Source organism: Pelophylax lessonae (assembly GCF_965119305.1).
Source record: "Pelophylax lessonae genome assembly, chromosome: 2".
Classification (NCBI taxonomy): Eukaryota; Metazoa; Chordata; class Amphibia; order Anura; family Ranidae; genus Pelophylax; species Pelophylax lessonae.
In genome coordinates, this window is record NC_138769.1 from 743,433,719 (window position 1) to 743,453,306 (window position 19,588).

The following is a 19,588-nucleotide window of genomic DNA, read 5'->3' on the forward strand; positions in this document are numbered from 1 at the left end:
GTTTGACAGAGATGGGGTAACAGGGAGAGAGAGGGGGGGTGACAGAGAGAGAGAGGGGGGGTGACAGAGAGAGATGGGGTGACTGGGAGAGACAGAGATGGGGTAACAGAGAGAGAGATGGAGGGAGAGAGAGGGGGGGTGACAGGGAGAGAGAGAGAGAGAGGGGGGGTGACAGGGAGAGAGAGAGAGGGGGGGTGACAGGGAGAGAGAGAGAGGGGGGGTGACAGGGAGAGAGCGAGAGGGGGGGTGACAGGGGGAGAGCGAGAGGGGGGGTGACAGGGGGAGAGAGGGGGGTGACAGGGGAGAGAGGGGGGTGACAGGGAGAGAGAGAGGGGGGGGTGACAGGGAGAGAGAGAGAGAGGGGGGGTGACAGGGAGAGAGAGAGAGAGGGGGGGTGACAGGGAGAGAGAGAGAGAGGGGGGGTGACAGGGAGAGAGAGAGAGGGGGGGTGACAGGGAGAGAGAGAGAGGGGGGGTGACAGGGAGAGAGAGAGAGGGGGGGGTGACAGGGGGAGAGAGGGGGGTGACAGGGAGAGAGGGAGAGAGAGAGAGGGGGGGTGACAGGGAGAGAGAGAGAGGGGGGTGACAGGGGGAGAGAGGGGGGTGACAGGGAGAGAGAGAGAGGGGGGGTGACAGGGAGAGAGAGAGGGGGGGGTGACAGGGGAGAGAGGGGGGTGACAGGGAGAGAGAGAGGGGGGCTGACAGGGAGAGAGAGAGAGGGGGGGTGACGGGGGAGAGAGAGAGGGGGGTGATGGGAGAGAGAGAGAGGTGAGAGAGAGAGAGAAAGGTGACAGGGTGAGAGAGAGGGGGATGGCACAGAGAGGGGGGTGACAGGGGGAGAGAGAGGGGGGTGGCACAGAGAGAGGGGGTGACAGGGATAGAGGGGGTGGCACAGAGAGAGAGGGGGGTGACAGGGGAAAAGAGAGGGGGTGACAGGGGGGGAGAGAGAGAGGGGGTGCCAGGGAGAGAGAGAGAGGGGGGTGCCAGGGAGAGAGAGAGAGAGGGGGGTGAAGGGGGAGAGTGAGAGGGGGGTGACAGGGAGGGAGAGAGAGGGGGGACACACAGCAGCTCTCTGTACCTGAGAGGCCAGCCAGGCCTTCCGTGACTGCAGAGTGCATTCAGCCACCGCTGAACTGGAGCTGCCTAGAGGAGCCGACTGATGAGGTCATGTGGGCGGAGCCCTGTGACGAGGGGAGCCGCCCATCCACGGAGGTCCGACACTGACTGTTGCCTCCTGGCCCTGGACACAGACAGAGAGCTGCGGCTTCCGGGATTGGAGAGGGGCGCCAGCTGAAAGGAGGAGCGGTAATTCACTGCATCTGCTACACTACGCTGCCTGTGTTTTTGCGCCCCTCCCTCGGCCTGCGCCCCTGGCGGGCACCGTTCTGACCAACCCCACGGTACACCCCTGACAGAGAAGAGCCTCACTCAGGTCAGAGCAGAATCAGCTTCTTGTCTACAGTCTGCACATTGCAGACCTAGGACCCCCCACAAGGTGGAATGACACTTTAAGGGGAACTTTCCCCTGATTGTGGACAGTTGGGAGAGATTTCCCCCTTCATGTCCGGTCACCGTGCTGGGAAGAGTCAGAAGTCACCCAACCATAGAAGAGTCATCAGAGGAGCTCCACATCAACCTCCAGAACAGGACACCATCAGCCACTCCACTGCCCCTGTCCACCCCTCTTTCCCCTATTGCTCACTTGTCTACCCCTCTGTCCTCTCACTGCCCCCCTGTTCCCTCACTGCTCCCCTGTCCCCCCACTAAATGCCTGTACACTTCACTGTCCCAAAATTGCCCCCTGTTCACTCCTCGCCCCCCCCCCCACTGCTCTCCTGTACCTCCACTAAATCCCAATTGTTCCCCCCCCCCTCGTCCACTCATTTGAATCCCTGTCCACCCACTGGCCTGCATTCACCCCCTCTGTTCACCCACTGCTCCCCTGTCCCTCCACTGAATCCTTGTCCCACCCCCCCTCCACCCCTTTGTCTCCCTACTTCTCCCCTGTCCACCCTTCTGCCCCCCCTGCTCCCTTGTCCATTTCTCTGTCCCTCCACTGAATCCCCATCTCTGTGCTCCTCTGTGCCCCCACTGCTCCCCTGTCCACTCCTCTGTCAACCACTGCTCCCCTGTACCCCCACTGAATACCTATTATCCCGCTCTGTCTCCCCCTCCCTGCCCCCTGTCTACTTCTCTGTCCACCCCTCTGTCCCTGTACTGCTCCCCTCTCGACCCTTCTGTCATCCGTCTGTTTCCCCACTGCCCTTGTCCACCCCTCTGTCACCCACTGCCCTCCATTCATCCCTCTGTACCCCTCCCCTGTTCTACCACTGCTCCCCTGCCCTCCCACTACATACCTGTCCACCTACGTTCCCCCTTTTTCTTATGAAGCACTAATGCCCAACATTTCCCCTCAGTCATCACCAATTTATTTAATCAACTGATAGCACCACGATGAATAGCGGGCATACCCCCTCCCCTACACTAACCACAGATAACGGGCATTTTTCCCCTCCCACAAGCACACTTCTCTGTGTACTTTCCTGTCCCCCCAACTGCCTCCCTGTTCACCCCACTTCCCCCTGTCCCCTCACTGTCCCCCTGTGCTGTGTGTGGTGTGGGGGTGTACATGGATAGTGGGAAGGAGGAGTAACACAAGAATTCTAGCTTGTAGGGTAGATGTAGGAACCCCAGAAGTGTGTGCTGATTACTAAACTGCTCCCCAACCCTTAGAGTGCACCAGATTGTATGTAAGATTTGTATCTGCCTGTGTGTGGTCAGCCAGCTAGCTATAGGTGTAAGTCTCCCTCTAGTGGTGGCCAGCGGTATTGCAGACTGTGCCAAGCCCATCACAGCTGGTATTACTGGCTAACAATTATCTCCCTTTCCCTCCATCCTACACCAAACAATGTCCTCGCCTCGTTTTCTAGTTCCCGTGGGTTTCCATCCCTGTCATGTGTGTGGCAGTGGTGGGATAATAGAGTGTGTGTGCTGTTATACAGCTCTTACCCCTGTCTGGACTGGGAACAATCTGCCAGCATGCTGGGTGATTTCTGTGGATATGCAACAGAAGGTGATACCCCGTGTGTTGTCTGACCTCCCACATCCCTGTACCCCAATATCATAGTCTGTAACATCAGAGGACATTTTTTCCTCCCCCTGACCACTATGGCTGAACATTGTTTTCATTCTGACAAGGAATGTATATATGTGGGTAAGTGATTGAATATATCCCCAGATAATCAAAATGGAAAGTAGTAGTGGCAATATGAGATTTTTCTTTCGTTCATTGAAACACAGCTCCAGAATCTTCTTAACCATTGGGTTATGCTGCCCCCTACAGGAGGAGGACGCTAGGCAGGAAAAAGCTTTACCATGCCTATGGGGCAGTCCCAGGGGGTATACTCCCACACTCTGCTATAGGCATTCAGTTTTTTTTTCTGCCTAGTCAGGAGTAAGGACCTAGTTCCTTGCTGTGATCTCTGGTCCTGTCATTCTTTCCTTTTTAAATGGAATTTTTTTTCCTCTTTTTATTTTCTGTTCCTGTGAGAACTACAATCAACTGCTGGGCTGGGCGACGGACTGGATATTATAGATCCTTACGGTCTCCCCTGTCCGGCCAGCGAGTGTGCGCAAACCTCAGCTCTGCGCTAGGTCAGCCGCAACATAATTACATAGTGAGGTTGAAAAAAGACATCAGTCCATCCAGTTCAACCTATGATGTGTGTGTGTGTGTGTCTACTGTTAACCGCACATTGTATACCCCTGTATGTTGTACATTGTATACCCCTGTATGTTGTACATTGTATACCCCCTGTATGTTGTACATTGTATACCCCCTGTATGTTGTACATTGTATACCCCCTGTATGTTGTACATTGTATACCCCCTGTATGCTGTACATTGTATACCCCCTGTATGTTGTACATTGTATACCCCCTGTATGTTGTGCATTGTATACCCCCTGTATGTTGTGCATTGTATACCCCCTGTATGTTGTGCATTGTATACCCCCTGTATGTTGTGCATTGTATACCCCTGTATGTTGTACATTGTATACCCCCTGTATGTTGTACATTGTATACCCCCTGTATGTTGTACATTGTATACCCCCTGTATGTTGTACATTGTATACCCCTGTATGTTGTACATTGTATACCCCCTGTATGTTGTACATTGTATACCCCCTGTATGTTGTACATTGTATACCCCCTGTATGTTGTACATTGTATACCCCCTGTATGCTGTACATTGTATACCCCCTGTATGTTGTACATTGTATACCCCCTGTATGTTGTACATTGTATACCCCCTGTATGTTGTGCATTGTATACCCCCTGTATGTTGTGCATTGTATACCCCCTGTATGGTATGGTCTTTAAGGTGCCCATCTAATAGTCTTGTGAAACTATCGATGCGACACTACTGCTTGTGGAAGAGAATTCCACATCCTTACTGCTCTGACAGTGAAGAACCCTTTACACAGTTTAAGGTTAAACCGATTTTCTTCTAGTTTTAGTGAGTGCCCCATGTCTTTATCGTATTCCCTTTCTCTGAATAGTTTGTTCCTTATGCTAGGGTCATCGCCAGTACAGTATTTGTACATTGATATCATATCCCCCCTCAATCGTCTCCTCTCCAGAGAGAATAAGTTCAGTGCTTGTAGTCTTTCCTCATAGCTGATGTCCTCCATTCCCCTAATTATTTTTGTTGTCCTTCTCTGGACTCTCTCCAGTTCCAGCATATCCTTCCTGAGGACCGGTGCCCAGAACTGGACAGCATACTCCAGATGTGGCCGGACCAGAGTCTTGTAGAGTGGAAGAATAATCTCTTTATTTCTGGAGTGAATCCCCTTTTTTATGCATCCCAGTATTCTGTTGGCTTTACTTGCAGCAGCTTGGCATTGCATGCCACTGCCAAGCCTGTTGTCCACTAGGACCCCCAGATTCTTTTCCATCTTAGATTCACCCAGAGGTTCCCCCCTTAGCGAGTAACTTTGACACCTAAGTGCATTACCTTAAATTTTTCAACATGAAACCTCATAATGTACAGTAGTTTTCCCCCTATTATTTTGTTCAGGTCTTTTTGGAAGGTTTCCTCATGATGTATAGAAGATATTGGCATGCTTAGTTTAGTATCATCCGCAAATACAGAGATTGTGTTGGATATCCCCTCCTCTAGGTCGTTTATGAATAAATTAAACAGGATTGGTCCCAGGACAGAACCTTGGGGGACCCCACTTTTCACACCCGACCAATGCGAGTACTCCCCATTTATCACCACCCTCTGTACTCTCCCCTGGAGCCAGTTCTCTATCCAGGTACTCACCCTATGGTCCATACCTACGTACCTTAGTTTGTACAGTAAGCGTTTGTGGGGAACAGTGTCAAATGCCTTTGCAAAGTCCAGATACACCACATCCACAGGCCTTTCCCTTATCTAGATGGCAGCTCACTTCTTCATTGAAGGTGTCATGGGTCTGCCACCTAAGGGTTAACTTAGTGCAGACTAATTGCAATGATTGGCAACAGGCTGCCCTATTTAAACACCTCAGAAGCACTGTGTCATCTGCAGCTTTACTTTGAGTCTGTTCCTGTGCTTGTATCGATTCCTGTATTGACCTGGCTTGTCTGACTTCGTTGCTATCTCCAGTCCTGACCCCGGCTTGCTTTGACTCTGCTATACCTGCTTCCTGCCTGATATCCTGCTGCCAACCCCTGCCTGTACACCGACTAATCTCTGCCTGCTGCTTGAACTGTATCGGATTACCTGTGTCTGAAACCGGCTTGTCTGACCCTGCTCCAGTCTTTGCCCATCCAGCTCCTTCCAGTGCCTGGAGACGCTGTCCTGCATCCGCTGTGCATCCGCACCTCTTTACCTGCTTCTTCCTGCAGCTCAGCAATCCAGCCGTGTTCAGTGACTTATCAGCTACTCTTCTCAACTGCCAACAGAAGACCAGCGCAGGCACTCTTACCTCACTGCGCTCTTGCATCCACTGTTGCAACTCCAGTGGTGCCTGAGCCAGGGCTGTACGAGAGGTCTCCCTCTGCACGTTAGGCTCTGCTACAAGGTACGTGACAGTATCAGACAGCCATGTCTGAGCCTGCAAGAGGGACCTCTGCAATGGATGAGATCTGTCAACATCTCACAGCCCTCAACCAAGCCGTCAAGTCCCTGCAGGAAGGCTACGTCCAGCTGGATGAACGTGTGCAGTCTTTAGCCACCTCTGCAGGACCTATCACAGCTCCCTCTCCTGCTGCTGCACCAACGCTGACTACTACAGCACCCACTGTGATGATGCTACCACCTGAACCCAAGGTTCCTACACCTGAAAGGTTCTCGGGGGATCAAAGCAAATTCAGGGCATTTCGCAATGCATGCCAGTTATACTTTGCCCTGCAACCCCGGACTTTCTCTCTGGAATCTACTAAAGTAGGATTCATTATCTCCTTACTTCAAGGGGAACCCCAAACCTGGGCCCACCGTCTGCTCGAGGAAAATAGTGCTCAGATTCATGCTATGTCCTCTTTCTTTGACGCAATGGCCCAGCTGTACGATTACCCCCAACTAACTGTCACGGCGGAGGCTGCTCTCCATGCGCTCCAGCAAGGCCGCAGAGCGGCTGAGGACTATGTCACGGACTTCAGGCGCTGGAGCGCGGATACACAATGGAATGACGCAGCTCTGCGACACCAGTCCCACCTTGGATTGTCGGAAGGTCTTAAAGACGAGTTAGCCCGGGTTGGAGTACCTAATACCTTGGAGGGCCTTATCACCCTGGCTATCCAGATTGACCGTCGGCTCCGTGAGCGTCGGTCAGAAAGATCTTCCCCGCAGTTTCGTCCTACATGGATGATGCCTAGAGCTCCAGTTCCTGCTCATCCTATGTTTACAACTTCAGCTCCAGCCAGTTCAAGTTCTATTAACCCTGCATCAGATGTCCCTGAACCCATGCAACTCGGGTTAATGCGTCCTGCATTGTCTCCTGAAGAGCGACAACGCCGCCGACTAGGCAACCTATGTCTTTACTGCGGAGAAGCCGGCCACTATGTGCGGACCTGTCCTATTAAGATGCGTAAGTGTCCATCTGTCTTCCCTGCTAACCTGTCAACTTTATCTGCTAATGCAACTCACCTAGCTCTCCCACTCTCGTTCCAGCTTCCAAAAGGAACTATCTCAGTTAACGCCATTATTGACTCTGGAGCATGCAGTTGTTTCATTGACTTAAATGTTGCCACTCAGCAGCAAATTCCTCTGTGACCCAAGACTCAAGGACTTTCTGTCTACCTGGCAGATGGCTCATGTATTAGATCAGGACGAGTTACTCAGGAAACACCTCCATTACCCGTGATTACTCCTACTAAACATAAGGAGTTATTGAGCCTGGATGCCATCTCTTCTCCATTATTTCCCATCATCTTGGGCCTACCTTGGCTTCAAGCCCATAACCCTCAGATTGATTGGAGTTCCGGAGAGGTCAGTTTCCAATCACGCTACTGTCAAAAACACTGCTTTTCTGAATTCCCTGACGCCTCATTGACTCTGTTATGCACAGACCCCGATTCCGAAATATACCAGTTGGTGCCTGAGGCCTATCATGGGTTTGTTGATGTTTTCAGCAAAAAGGGGGCTGACACTCTCCCTCTACATCGACCATATGACTGCCCGATTGAACTATTTCCCGGGGCCGAGATCCCCTTTGGGCGAATATTTCCACTCTCTGAACGTGAGCAAGAGGCCTTAAAGGAATATGTTGATGAAAATCTAAAGAAGGGATTCATCCACCCATCTACTTCTCCTGCAGGAGCGGGAATTTTCTTTGTTACTAAGAAAGATCAGTCTCTGCGACCATGTGTGGATTACCGAGAATTAAATAAAATCACGGTTAAAAACCGCTATCCCCTTCCCCTCTTGGTCCGTATCCGCGAAGGAGATGAGTGGAAGACAGCCTTTCGTACCAGATTCGGCCACTTTGAATATCTGGTCATGCCCTTCGGCTTGTGCAATGCCCCTGCCACCTTCCAGCATCTTATAAATGATGTGTTCAGAGACTTTCTGGATATCTTTGTAGTCGTGTACTTAGATGACATCTTGATTTTTTCTACGTCCCTTGACCTGCACTGAAGACATGTCAACCACGTTTTGGGCCGGCTCCGCCAACATGGACTGTATGTTAAACCCGAGAAATGTGAATTTGAGCAGCAGAGTCCTGAAGATTGAATTATCCCTTTCCTCAGCTTATCACCCTCAAACTAATGGGCAAACAGAAAGGACTAACCAGACACTCGAACAGTACATTCGATGTTCCACTTCCTTCGTTCAAGACGACTGGGTGTCTTTATTACCATTAGCAGAATTTGCTTATACTAATGGCAGTCACTCAGCTACAGGACAATCACCATTCTATGCCAATTATGGTATTCACTTGTCTTTTTTGCCCGATTTTATTCCAGAATCTACAGTTCCAGCTGTCCAGAGCACAGTGGACTTCCTCAAACGCAATAACCAAGTACTACAAGAAGCAGTAACAAAAGCACAGGCAGACAACAAGAGAGCATTTGACAAGAAAAGAAGAGGGGAACTAAGTCTTCAGTTGGGCGATCAAGCATGGCTATCTACAGAAAACCTCAGATTGGCGTGTCCTTCGAAGAAACTTGCACCCAAGTTTATAGGTCCATTCCCGGTGAAGAGGAAATTGAACGAGGTATCGTATGAACTATCCTTACCTGACTCGTTTAAAATTCACCCTGTACTTCATGTGTCACTTCTGAAACCTGCAACACCAGAACCTTTTCCTAATAATAGGGGGGCGGGCCCACCTGAACCAGTGTTGGTTGATGGAGAAGAGGAATATGAGGTGGGAGCAGTGTTAGACTGCAGAAGGAGGAGGAACCAATTGCAGTATCTAATTAAATGGAGAGGTTATGGTCCTCGGGAGAACTCTTGGGAACCAGAATGTAATGTCCATGCCAGAGAGCTAGTTCGTGCCTTTTTCCGTGCCCATCCAGAAAAAGAAAACCAGCTAGGCATCCAGAGGCTGCCCGTCGGGAGGGGGCAATGTCATGGGTCTGCCACCTAAGGGTTAACTTAGTGCAGACTAATTGCAATGATTGGCAACAGGCTGCCCTATTTAAACACCTCAGAAGCACTGTGTCATTGCTGTCTGATCTGCAGCTTTACTTTGAGTCTGTTCCTGTGCTTGTATTGATTCCTGTATTGACCTGGCTTGTCTGACTTCGTTGCTATCTCCAGTCCTGACCCCGGCTTGCTTTGACTCTGCTATACCTGCTTCCTGTCTGATATCCTGCTGCCAACCCCTGCCTGTACACCGACTACTCTCTGCCTGCTGCTTGAACTGTATCTGATTACCTGTGTCTGAAACCAGCTTGTCTGACCCTGTTTCAGTATTTGCCCATCCAGCTCCTTCCAGTGCCTGGAGACGCTGTCCTGCATCTGCTGTGCATCCGCTGTGCATCCGCACCTCTTTACCTGCTTCTTCCTGCTGCTCAGCAATCCAGCCGTGTTCAGTGACTTATCAGCTACTCTTCTCAACTGCCAACAGAAGACCAGCACAGGCACTCTTACCTCACTGCGCTCTTGCATCCACTGTTGCAACTCCAGTGGTGCCTGAGCCAGGGCTGTACAAGAGGTCTCCCTCTGCACGTCAGGCTCTGCTACAAGGTACGTGACAGAAGGGTAATAGATTGGTCTGGCAAGAACGATTTTTCATGAATCCATGCTGATTACAACTAATAATACAGTTTTCATTACTAAAGTCTTGTATGTGGTCCCTTAACATCCCCTCCAATATCTTGCAGACTACTGATGTTAGGCTAACCGGCCTATAGTTACCCGGGATATATCTCAGCCCTTTTTTAAATATTGGTACCACGTTTGATCTTTCCCAATAAGCTGGCACCATTCCTGTCAGTAGACTATCAATAAAAAAGAACAATGGTCTGGCTATCACCTGCCTGAGTTCTTTAAGGACTTCCTGGTGACTTATTATGTTAAGTTTTTAAAGTTTAGTTCTGAGTCTGTCTTCTGTTAACCATGAAGGTGCTTCCTGTGGTGTATTATTCATTTTAACATTACAAGCTGGGTTGTACCCCCCCCCCCCCAATCACTTAGTTTAAAAGCCCCTCTAACTTTTTCACCATCTTCTCTCCCAGTACGGCTGCACCCTCCCTATTTAGGTGTAATCCGTCCCTACTAAAGAGCCGGTAGCCGACTGAAAATTCAGCCCATTTCTCCAGGAACCCGAAACCCTCCTTACTACACCAGCTCCTCAGCCACTTATTAACTTCCCTAATCTGCTGCTGCCTCTCTGGCGTGGCTTGAGGTACAGGTGTTTTTTCTAAAAATACTACCTTGGAGGTGCTGCTTCTCAATTTAGCTCCTAAGTCCCTGAAATCGTTTTTAGGACTCTCCATCTCCCTCTAACTTTGTTATTGGTACCCACGTGTACCATGACAGCTGGGTCTTCCCCAGCCCTACCCAATAATCTGTCCACCAGATCCGTGATGTGCCGAACCCGAGCGCCCGGTAAACAACAAACAGTTCGGCACTTGCGGTCTTTTTGACAGATTGCCCTCTCTGTCCTTCTGAAAAGAGTCCCCTACCACGGGAACTTGTCTTTCCTTACCGTTAGCCTTGTTCCCACCCTCAATGAGGGAGTTAGGGGCATCGCTCTGTTTCAGCAATGCTGGTCCCTGACTGGTTTCCCCAACATCATGCAACAGGACTTATTTATTGGGATGTTACAGCCCAGGACCGGCCTTCTTGCCTCGTTCCCCTCTAACCTTCCTAACTGTCATCCAACTATTCTGCCCATAGCCCCACTGGACGGGGGCTGGCGTGCAAGTTAAACATCTCATGATGGCGCATATGACCTGGTCCCGGCCTGAGTCACAGCGTGCCTCTTGGCCCGCAGCATCCCCATTCCGATGGTACAGTGGTCTGCCCGAAGTGGTGCCCACCTGGTTCCATGGTGTGGTAAGTAGTGTCCCCCCTCTCCCCTGGTGGTCTTTTGGGGTGGAAGTGGGCCTCTCCCTGGGACAGACAAACCCCTGGGTTCCTCTCCCTTACCCCTAGCCCCTTTAAACGGTCACTGGGGGTCTTTTGGCCCCCCCTTTCCGAGTTCGGTTGTGAGCTGGCTTTGCCACATGCTCTTATGAGAGGTTGGCTGTAGTTGCTGCTGGCCGAGCTGAAGATGCTGACCAAGTTTTTCCTTGGGCGCAACGGGGGGTTGAGCCGGGTTCCCTGCCATCCTGGGGGTTAGTGACTAGGGCAGTGATGTCCTTGGGGCTCACTGGGCAGTTGTTGGGTATGCGCCTCATGCGGCCTGGATCCGGCCTAAAATTTAGGTCTCGGCTTTCCAGCTTTCCAGTCTGCACAGCTGAACCTATGTGAGGCGGCCCCTGTGAGGATGACTGAAGCCTGTGGCCCCTGTGGGAATCCGCCTTCCCCTTCACTGCCCTGGGTGGTCGGATCATGGCAGTGGGGTGCCCTCAAAATTTAGGTCATGTGGCCGAGTTGGGGGGCGGCCTCAGTGTGTCTAGCTGAAGCCCCCATCTCCCCCCTTGGGCATCTGGCGAACTGGGGAACCGTGCTATTTGTGGCTGGGCCCCCACAAAAATTTAGGCCGTGTCCTGCTGGCCATATGTTCAGCTTGGCACCTCCCTTGAACCAGGTGGCGCAGTGAAGGCACTTCATTTTTAGTGGCAGTCTTGCCACCATTATTGTGTGAGTGCCTGCACGTCCGTGTCATGGCGGACGGCCCACCTTTAACGGGGGCTATGTTCTATTATGTCATCTATGGTGGGCTCTTAAGATGACCCGCCTTGTCTTTTGTGGGGTCTCATAGGTGGTCGATTTGTGGACCTTTGGCCGGCATCCCCTTGCGGGATCACAGTCGGCAGTCTCCCCTGATTATGTTTCGGGGTGAGCTTGGTATGTAGCGACCCTACTGGGTCTGCGTCCATGCACTTCGAGTGCTCTGTTAGGATGATTCCTCTTCTACTGCAGCCATCCTTGAAACAGCACTGGTGGATGCACTGATTGTATTGGTGCAGTCAACTTTAAAATTGGAGGATGTAGCTGCTGCTGCGTTTTGAGGCGCTGGTCCCCTTTGACACCCACAGCTCCCCAAAAGCGGTAGAGGTATTCCCTTTCCCACCTATTTTGACAAAATTGTCGTGAGTGACCTAAACGCAATAGGTCGGTGCCCAAGCATTTCGCTAGACAGTAATCCCTTTGAAGAATCCCTATTAAAAAAAAAAAATGGACAGTCCCACCTCTGGTGGATCTCAGTTTCCAGGCTGAATAAATCCACTCTTATCCGGTGGAGGAGTCTCCAGCTTTTAAAGACCCCCTTGACAGGAGAGCCGAGACTTTGGTCTGCCACAAGTTTACTGTGGCCGGTTCGGTCCTTAGGCCGGTGTTCTCCATAGCATTGGTGTCCCAGACTTTAACAGAGTAGGCAAAGCTTTTGCGCCAGGATCTGGGGGGGTGGGGGATTGCTTCCCCCTGCCCTTGCGGAGCTGGCGGACCAGTTGTTTTAGGGGTTGCAAGTTGTTTGTGATGCCTCTTTGGATACGACTCCCTGAGTTTCTAGGCTGTCTGTGACAGCAGTGGTCCTTCGGTACATGATATGGATGATCTCATTAAGGCTCTTGCAGGAGGGAAGAGTACTCTTCTTCCACAGGCAGCCATGGGCAAGTAGTCTCATCGCAGCCGTGGCCCCCTTTTTTTTTTTTTTTTTTCCTCGGCTCGTGCGGCATTTTTGTCTCTCAGGATCTCAAGAAAAAGGATCTAAGTCTGTCTCCTCCAGAGGTTCCAAGAGGACCTGGTGTAAGCCGAGAGCAAGTTCTTCCAGATCTGCAGACAAGCCCTCTTCTGCCTGAAGGGGCGCTTTCACCCGTATCGGAAGGTGGGGGATGTCTTTGCTTCTTTCTGGACCCATGGACCTCCCTGATTCGGTCCAGTTACAAGATCGAGTTTTCGGTCTTACCCCCCAGTGAGGTTCTTTCCTTCCAACCTGCCTTTGTCCCCAGACTGCCTGCGGGGTCCCTTAGGGGCGGTGCAAGACTTTCTACTACAAGGGGTGATTGCTCTAGTTCCAAAATCACAACATATTCAAGGTTTCTAGTCAAACCTGTTTGGTTCCCAGGAAGGAAGGCAAGGTACGTCCAATCCTAGACCTCAGCACTTTGAACTGCTTTGTGCGGGTACAGAAGTTCCGAATTAAGTCCATTCCTGTGGTAGTGGAATCCCCACATCAAAGGAGGCTTACCTTCATATTCCAGTGTCGGTCATCAGCGTTTCCTCCTCTTTGCCGTGGGCGAGGAGCATGATCAATTCATGGCATTACCCCTTGGTCTCGCCTCAGCTCCTCAGGTATTTACAAAAGTGTTGACCCCGGTGTTGGCATTGTAGTGGCAGCGGGGGATTGTGGTACTGGGTACCTGGACGCTCTTCTTCTGTGGGCAGAGTCTCCAATTGCTCTAAAGGACAGCCTGGAAATTACTGCATTGACTCTCTAGGAGTTTGGTTGTAAATTGAACTTCCAAAAACCTGCTCTGGTTCCGTCCACCAAGTTGGACTATCTGGGTCTGACTCTGGACTCTGCTTCAGCCAGGGTGTTTTTCTTCCAGGGGAAAAAAACTCCAAAAGCTGCATGATGTGATTTGGCTCCTGTTGTCCAGCAGTCGTCATCTTTAGGAATTGCATGCTGGTGCTGTGCCTGATTTTTAAAGTGGTTTCATTTGCACAGATCCACTCGAGACCTCTGCAAAGAGAGATTCTTGCCAAGTGGGACAAGAATCCACAGTTTCTAGAGAATCTGATCCTGTTGAGCCATGATACGAGAGGGTCCCTGATTTGATGGCTTCGCTGTCCGACACTTCGACAGGGCAAATCCTTCCTTCCCCTGTACTTGACGGTGGTCTCCACGGTTGCAAACCTGTCTGGGTTGGGAGGCATTTTGGGCACGGATGTGATCAAGGAGTCTGGACTCTGGAGGAGTCAAGACTACCAATCAATATACTGAACTTTAGGAGATAATATTTGTCTGGCTCATTGGACAAATCACCTTTAAAAGGCTGATCATATAACGGCTGTGGGGTGATCAGGGTGTCACCAGTACAGTGACATCCTATAACGGGTGTGGGGTGATCAGGGTGTCACGAGTACGGTGTCGCCAGTACAGTGACATGACTGGTGTGGGGTGATCAAGGTGTCACCAGTACAGTACAGTGACATCATGTGACTGGTGTGGGGTGATTGGGTGTCACCAGTACAGTAACATATAACGGGTGTGGGGTGATCAGGGTGTCACCAGTACAGTACAGCGACATAATTTAAATAGATGTGTTGGTGATCGGGGTGTCACCAGTACAGTAACATCATAATGGGTGTGGGGTGATCAGGGTGTCACCAGTGCAGTACAGTGACATCATATAACGGGCCTGTCCCTTTTTTTTTCAATCCTGTGATCAGAGTAGTTCAGTGGCAGTGACATTGTACTAGTATGGGGGATGGGATGATGAGGGATTTTTGTACACTGTGATTGCTGGTTACAGGGATGATCACAGGAAAGGAATGATTTAAACCGTCATAAAAGGCTTTCATTCAGGACTCAATGTTTACTATTGTGATGGTGCGATGGGACCACAGATATCACCTGGTACAGGGTGCTGTGATTGGCCGAGGCACCATGTGATCACTGGTGACCAATCACAGGTCACACACAGTAGTAAATAATGAAGTCATGAATGGAATCCATGCTATTGTTTAGTAGATGTCATGTGGGTAGAGCTTCAAAAGGGAAGGTACTATGTGGAAAGTATTATTGGGCATATGCTATAGGGAGGATGGGGAGGCGGACCTCCTATCACAGCTTGGAATGGCGGCAAGGCTGGGAAATTTTATTATAATTGGGGATTTTATTTATCCAGATTTAGACTGGGCAGAAGGAAACACGCATTTGTCTAAGGCTCGCCATTTCCTAAATGTTTTGTAGGACAATTTCTTGGGTCAGATGGTGAATGCAGCGACAAGAAACAATGAAACAATCCATTACTAGACCTACTAATTACGAATAATACAGACCTGATTGCGCATGTAGAAACATGGGCAACTTAGCAAACAATGACTATAGCAAACAGTGACCATAGGTCAAATAGTTTCAGTGTAAATCACATAAATGGGAAACGCAAGGGTAATATAAGGACACTGAACTTCAAAAGAGCCAATTGTCCCTAAACTGCGCTCTATACTAGCCAAAGTGACTTGCGTCACAATTTACACCTCCAAGTCATACAGCAATAGTGAGGCTGCTGTATATTGCCCATAAACTAAGCCAGATTCTGGTGATCACCTCATACTCCCACCAGATGACAGTGGATTAAGCATGTGAACTCCACATTTATACGTGAAATACTAACTTACCAACATCGGATTTCCCCGAGGAAATGTATGTCTCTGGCAGAACTGGCTGGATACTCCGGGTCCTGTTCCCCCAGGTAATTCTTCATAGGCTTTTACAGGTCTAACTTTTTTTTTTTAGCCCTCTAAAAAGGCACTGAGTCCATTGTATCCTATTAAGTGGTAACTACATTGGAGACAGGTACATGGTATATGATCCTGTAGACATGGGGCTAATAGAACGGTGTCAGCTATCTATGTATGTACTGGAGAGAGATGCGCGGCGTCTACAGTTGAATTGTTTTAGGAAGTTCCTTTTTTTTTTTTTCTCTGTTCGTTTGTTTGTAAAAAGATAAAAGTGAAACCATAGACAGAGCAAGTTATTGTTCTGTATCATCTGTAACATTGGCACGACTGCATATACGTTACAATGTATGACTCGATTGTCTGTGCGAATGTTGGAAATACTGTGTGCACTTAAAAAAACATACTTTAATATATACTATTAGATTTAAAAAATATTCTGTACATTTTCTTTCTATAAATAAGATACTGTACATTTTAATCATCATTAAAGATAGAAAGCATCTTTATTTAGCAGTTCATATAGAATTCTGACTTTTTTGTTTTTCTATGTAGGTGGATTGATGAACCAAGTTTTTGGTCATGTTGGTCTTCAAAAGCAAAACTAAGTCACATGGGAAATGAGCCATATGGGTGTCTGATGTGATTGAAAGTTTTTATTGTAGTTCACTGGAGGGTCATCACACAAGACATATCCGTGTTCTAAAAGTCATAAATGTTTTGGATCCTCTTCAGTATTGATCCAGCCTCAGAGGACAATGGGAGAGAAGTCATTTCTGTGATCTGGAAGTGACAATGGCTTTACAGTAAAGTCCAACCAATGTATACATAAGAGAAGTAATTTCAAGCTATTTTGTGTAGGGAATGTGACAACGATTTTACAATGGAGGAAAAATGTATAACACACCAGAAGGTTCACCATAGAGAGAAGCCATATCCGTGTTCTGAATGTGGCAATGCTTTTACAACTAAGAGAGAGCTTATCAGTCACCAGAAGGTTCACACTGGAGAGATGTCATATCAGTGTTCTGAGTGTGGCAAAATTTTAACAACTAAAACAGGGCTTATCATACACGAGAGAGTTCACGCTGCAAAGAAACCATATCCGTGTACTGAATGTGATAAAGCTTTTACAATGAAGTCAACTCTTGTAATACACCAGAGGGTCCACACTAGAGAGAAGCCATATCAGTGTTCTGAATGTGACAAAACATTTATATCTAAGAAAGATTTGATCATACACCAGAGGGTTCACACTGGGGTGAAGCCCTATCAATGTTCTGCGTGTGACAAAGCTTTTACACAGAAGTCCAATCTTAGCACACACCAGAGGGTTCACACTGGAGAGAAGCGATATCAGTGTACTGAATGTGATAAAGCTTTTACAATTAAGTCAGGCCTTATCAGACACCAGAGGGTTCACAATGGAAAGAAGCCATATCAGTGTTCTGACTGTGATAAAGCTTTTACTACCAAGATAGAGCTGCTCAGACACCAGAGGGTTCACACAGGAGAGAAGCCATATCGATGTTCTGAATGTGACAAAGCTTTTACACAGAGATCAAATCTTCTCAGACACCAGATGGTTCACACTGGAGAAAACCCATTTTAGTGCTCTGAATGTGACAAAGCTTTTACAGTTCAGGCCAGGTCAATCTGTCACCAGAGGATTCACAAGCTTCAGCTGCAGAGAGGAAACTCTGAAAGAAGCGGGTATATTAGTTTCACAGCCCCATAGTCATCCCACAAGCTATGGAAGAAGTGAAAAGATAAAATCTGGAAGCAAACTGCAATGTAATGGCCGGATGCATTGAGTTGTATGTATGCATGTAATGCATTTCCATCATTCACCAACTGAGATGTGTTTTCTTTATTGCCACATCCTGAGCTAATACATGACTAACACTGCCTCAGTACTAGAGACTATGATGGGATCCAATGCATCTTTCCAAGCTGCTGAAGCCTCATTGGGAGAGTCCATTCCAGGTTCTGCTGACTGTTGATACATTATCAGTCAGGCTTGAGCGCTCCAGCTCAGCCCACCCTGTCCAAACCTCCCATTACAATTCCCACCTCCCCTGCCATGATCCATGTCTCCCTTCCATTTTTTTCATCTCCTCTCATGGATAACCACTTTGCAGGCAGGCCTGTAGCTGGGACACCAGTGAGAAAGAAGTCTCTGTTCAGTGAGAAAGAAAATTCCTAAGCTGGCGTAGGGCTTCCAAAATCAAGTTGCTTCTGTTTTAGGGGATGTATTCAACTGTCCAACTTAAGTCCAGTTGGCCACTGGTGTTCCATCTGGTTCTGGCAAAAAGGATTCCATCAGGTGAAGAATAAATGTCCTTGTTCCCTTTTTTTTTTCCCTCTGTCCAGCTATTACTCATCTCCATAGAGCACACAGCACAACTACAAGAGATCTGAACATACAAAGTGCTGAGTGTGTGGTCATATTCCTACAACTTCTTCCGGGGGACTGAGATTCCTCCAATTGGGATGCACTTCAGTGGCTCTGAATGGACTTTTTGGTGTACAGTTTGCAAAGAGCACTTTTTATCCCTGGACATGTTCTGATGTTTTCACTAAAGTCTAATAATGGGCAAAATTTATAATTACATCAATGGTACAATCTGTCATAAGTGTAGACGTTTTTGTTTTTCCAAATCTCCTCTTGTAACTTTTTTATTACCTGTTGATCCTCCCAGTAGATCTGTTTTCTTCTACTTTGTGTAGAAGGCTATTTGCCAAAAATGGCAGTTAAAGGGATTGGGAAAACCATATAACCCTGCCGGGGGTGCTTCCAATGGTCAGTTTTCATTCATTTGATGGTTTAAACCTTAAAAAAAACCTGTTGCTGTAACTGCTTTAGAATCGTTATCTGAAGTTGGGCTTTACTTGTTGTGTGTCTTCCTTATAATGTATCGAAGACTTCCCTGTACAGGGTGACAACGCTGCTGTGTAATGTTACTGCAGAATGATGGGGGTTGTCACCCTGTTACAGAAGGTGGGAAAATAACAGATCTACAGACAGGATAACAGGTGATAAAACGATGTTGCAGAGGGGACTCTGGGAATGATAATGACAGATTGCATTACACATTAAGTTAGCAGACTTCCTGCTGTTGGTCTTATGTATGAATTGTGTTCTGATATTTACTGTCCTGCTGTAAAAGGTGTAAATGATTGCCCGCATCTTTCCTGTAGTAGCCGGGACTACAAACTCATATTAGGATGAGTACCACCCAAGGGGGTCACCTATTTGGATCTGGGATAAACATTTCACGTGGTTTCCTAAATTCCATTAATGACACCGACAAGGGAGTCTAACTTCACTAACAATAGGAGAGCCAATCACAGGCCAGTAACATTTCATGGTTTCTCAATGTAATTGTAGAATGTTTAATCCCCATTGGTCCAATGGAATCCTAGTCTTTCCAGATAACATTTGCTTCTTGTGTGGAAGGAGCACCCTAAAATGTCTTCCCTTCAATTCCACCATAGCTGTACTTTAGGTTATGTTGCCCCTCCCATATCTGTAAGGGAAAGCCTCAATTTCTTCCAATACTCTCCTGGCCTTCCAGTGAGAAGAAACATTTTCTCTGGAGTGGAAATGTTTTATGCAGTGATCCCTTCATAGACGGGATGGGGAATCTAAGTAATCTAAGATAAGTAAGATGAACCCGTGTACTGGAGTCATGGATCAGATAACCAATGAGACCATTGATGTGATAGCAGAGCTGACAGCAGAAGTGTCTCCATCACCTAAGGTGGTGTCACAGAACTGCATGGCTGCTGACTATCTCTCGGAAGCCCAAGGTGGAGTCTACAATCTGGTGTCACATAGAGAGTGTTGTACATTTATTTTATATCATGAGGATCTCAGAAGGAGAGATCTACACAAGGTAAAGGAGATCCAACAGGCACCTGGGTGGGAGGAAGTGGGATCCATTGTCTTGGATGGGTTTAGTTGGAACTTGGTTGAGTAATATGGTGGGTTTCCTTCCTAAGCCATTAGTTGTTACTATAGTTTTGATTATAATAATTTTACACTTTGCTGTTTTTTTTTCTTTTGCTGAGTTGAT

At 48.3% G+C, this 19,588-nt stretch overlaps 2 protein-coding genes across 2 annotated transcripts in view; one reads left to right on the plus strand and one right to left on the minus strand.

The window, feature by feature from the left end:
- LOC309548369 (uncharacterized protein) overlaps positions 1–19,588 on the minus strand; it is a gene marked incomplete at its 3' end in the record, with an annotated part of 923,844 nt that overhangs the window by 265,566 nt on the left and 638,690 nt on the right.
- The window catches only part of LOC309546815 (uncharacterized protein), a gene marked incomplete at its 3' end in the record, with an annotated part of 74,497 nt that continues 71,114 nt past the window's right edge, over positions 16,206–19,588 (plus strand). Inside the window, exon 1 of the mRNA XM_082246500.1 lies at positions 16,206–17,120. Coding sequence (XP_082102626.1) covers positions 16,393–17,120 — 728 coding nt within the window. The 5' untranslated portion in view covers positions 16,206–16,392. The remainder of the gene's footprint in view (positions 17,121–19,588) is intronic.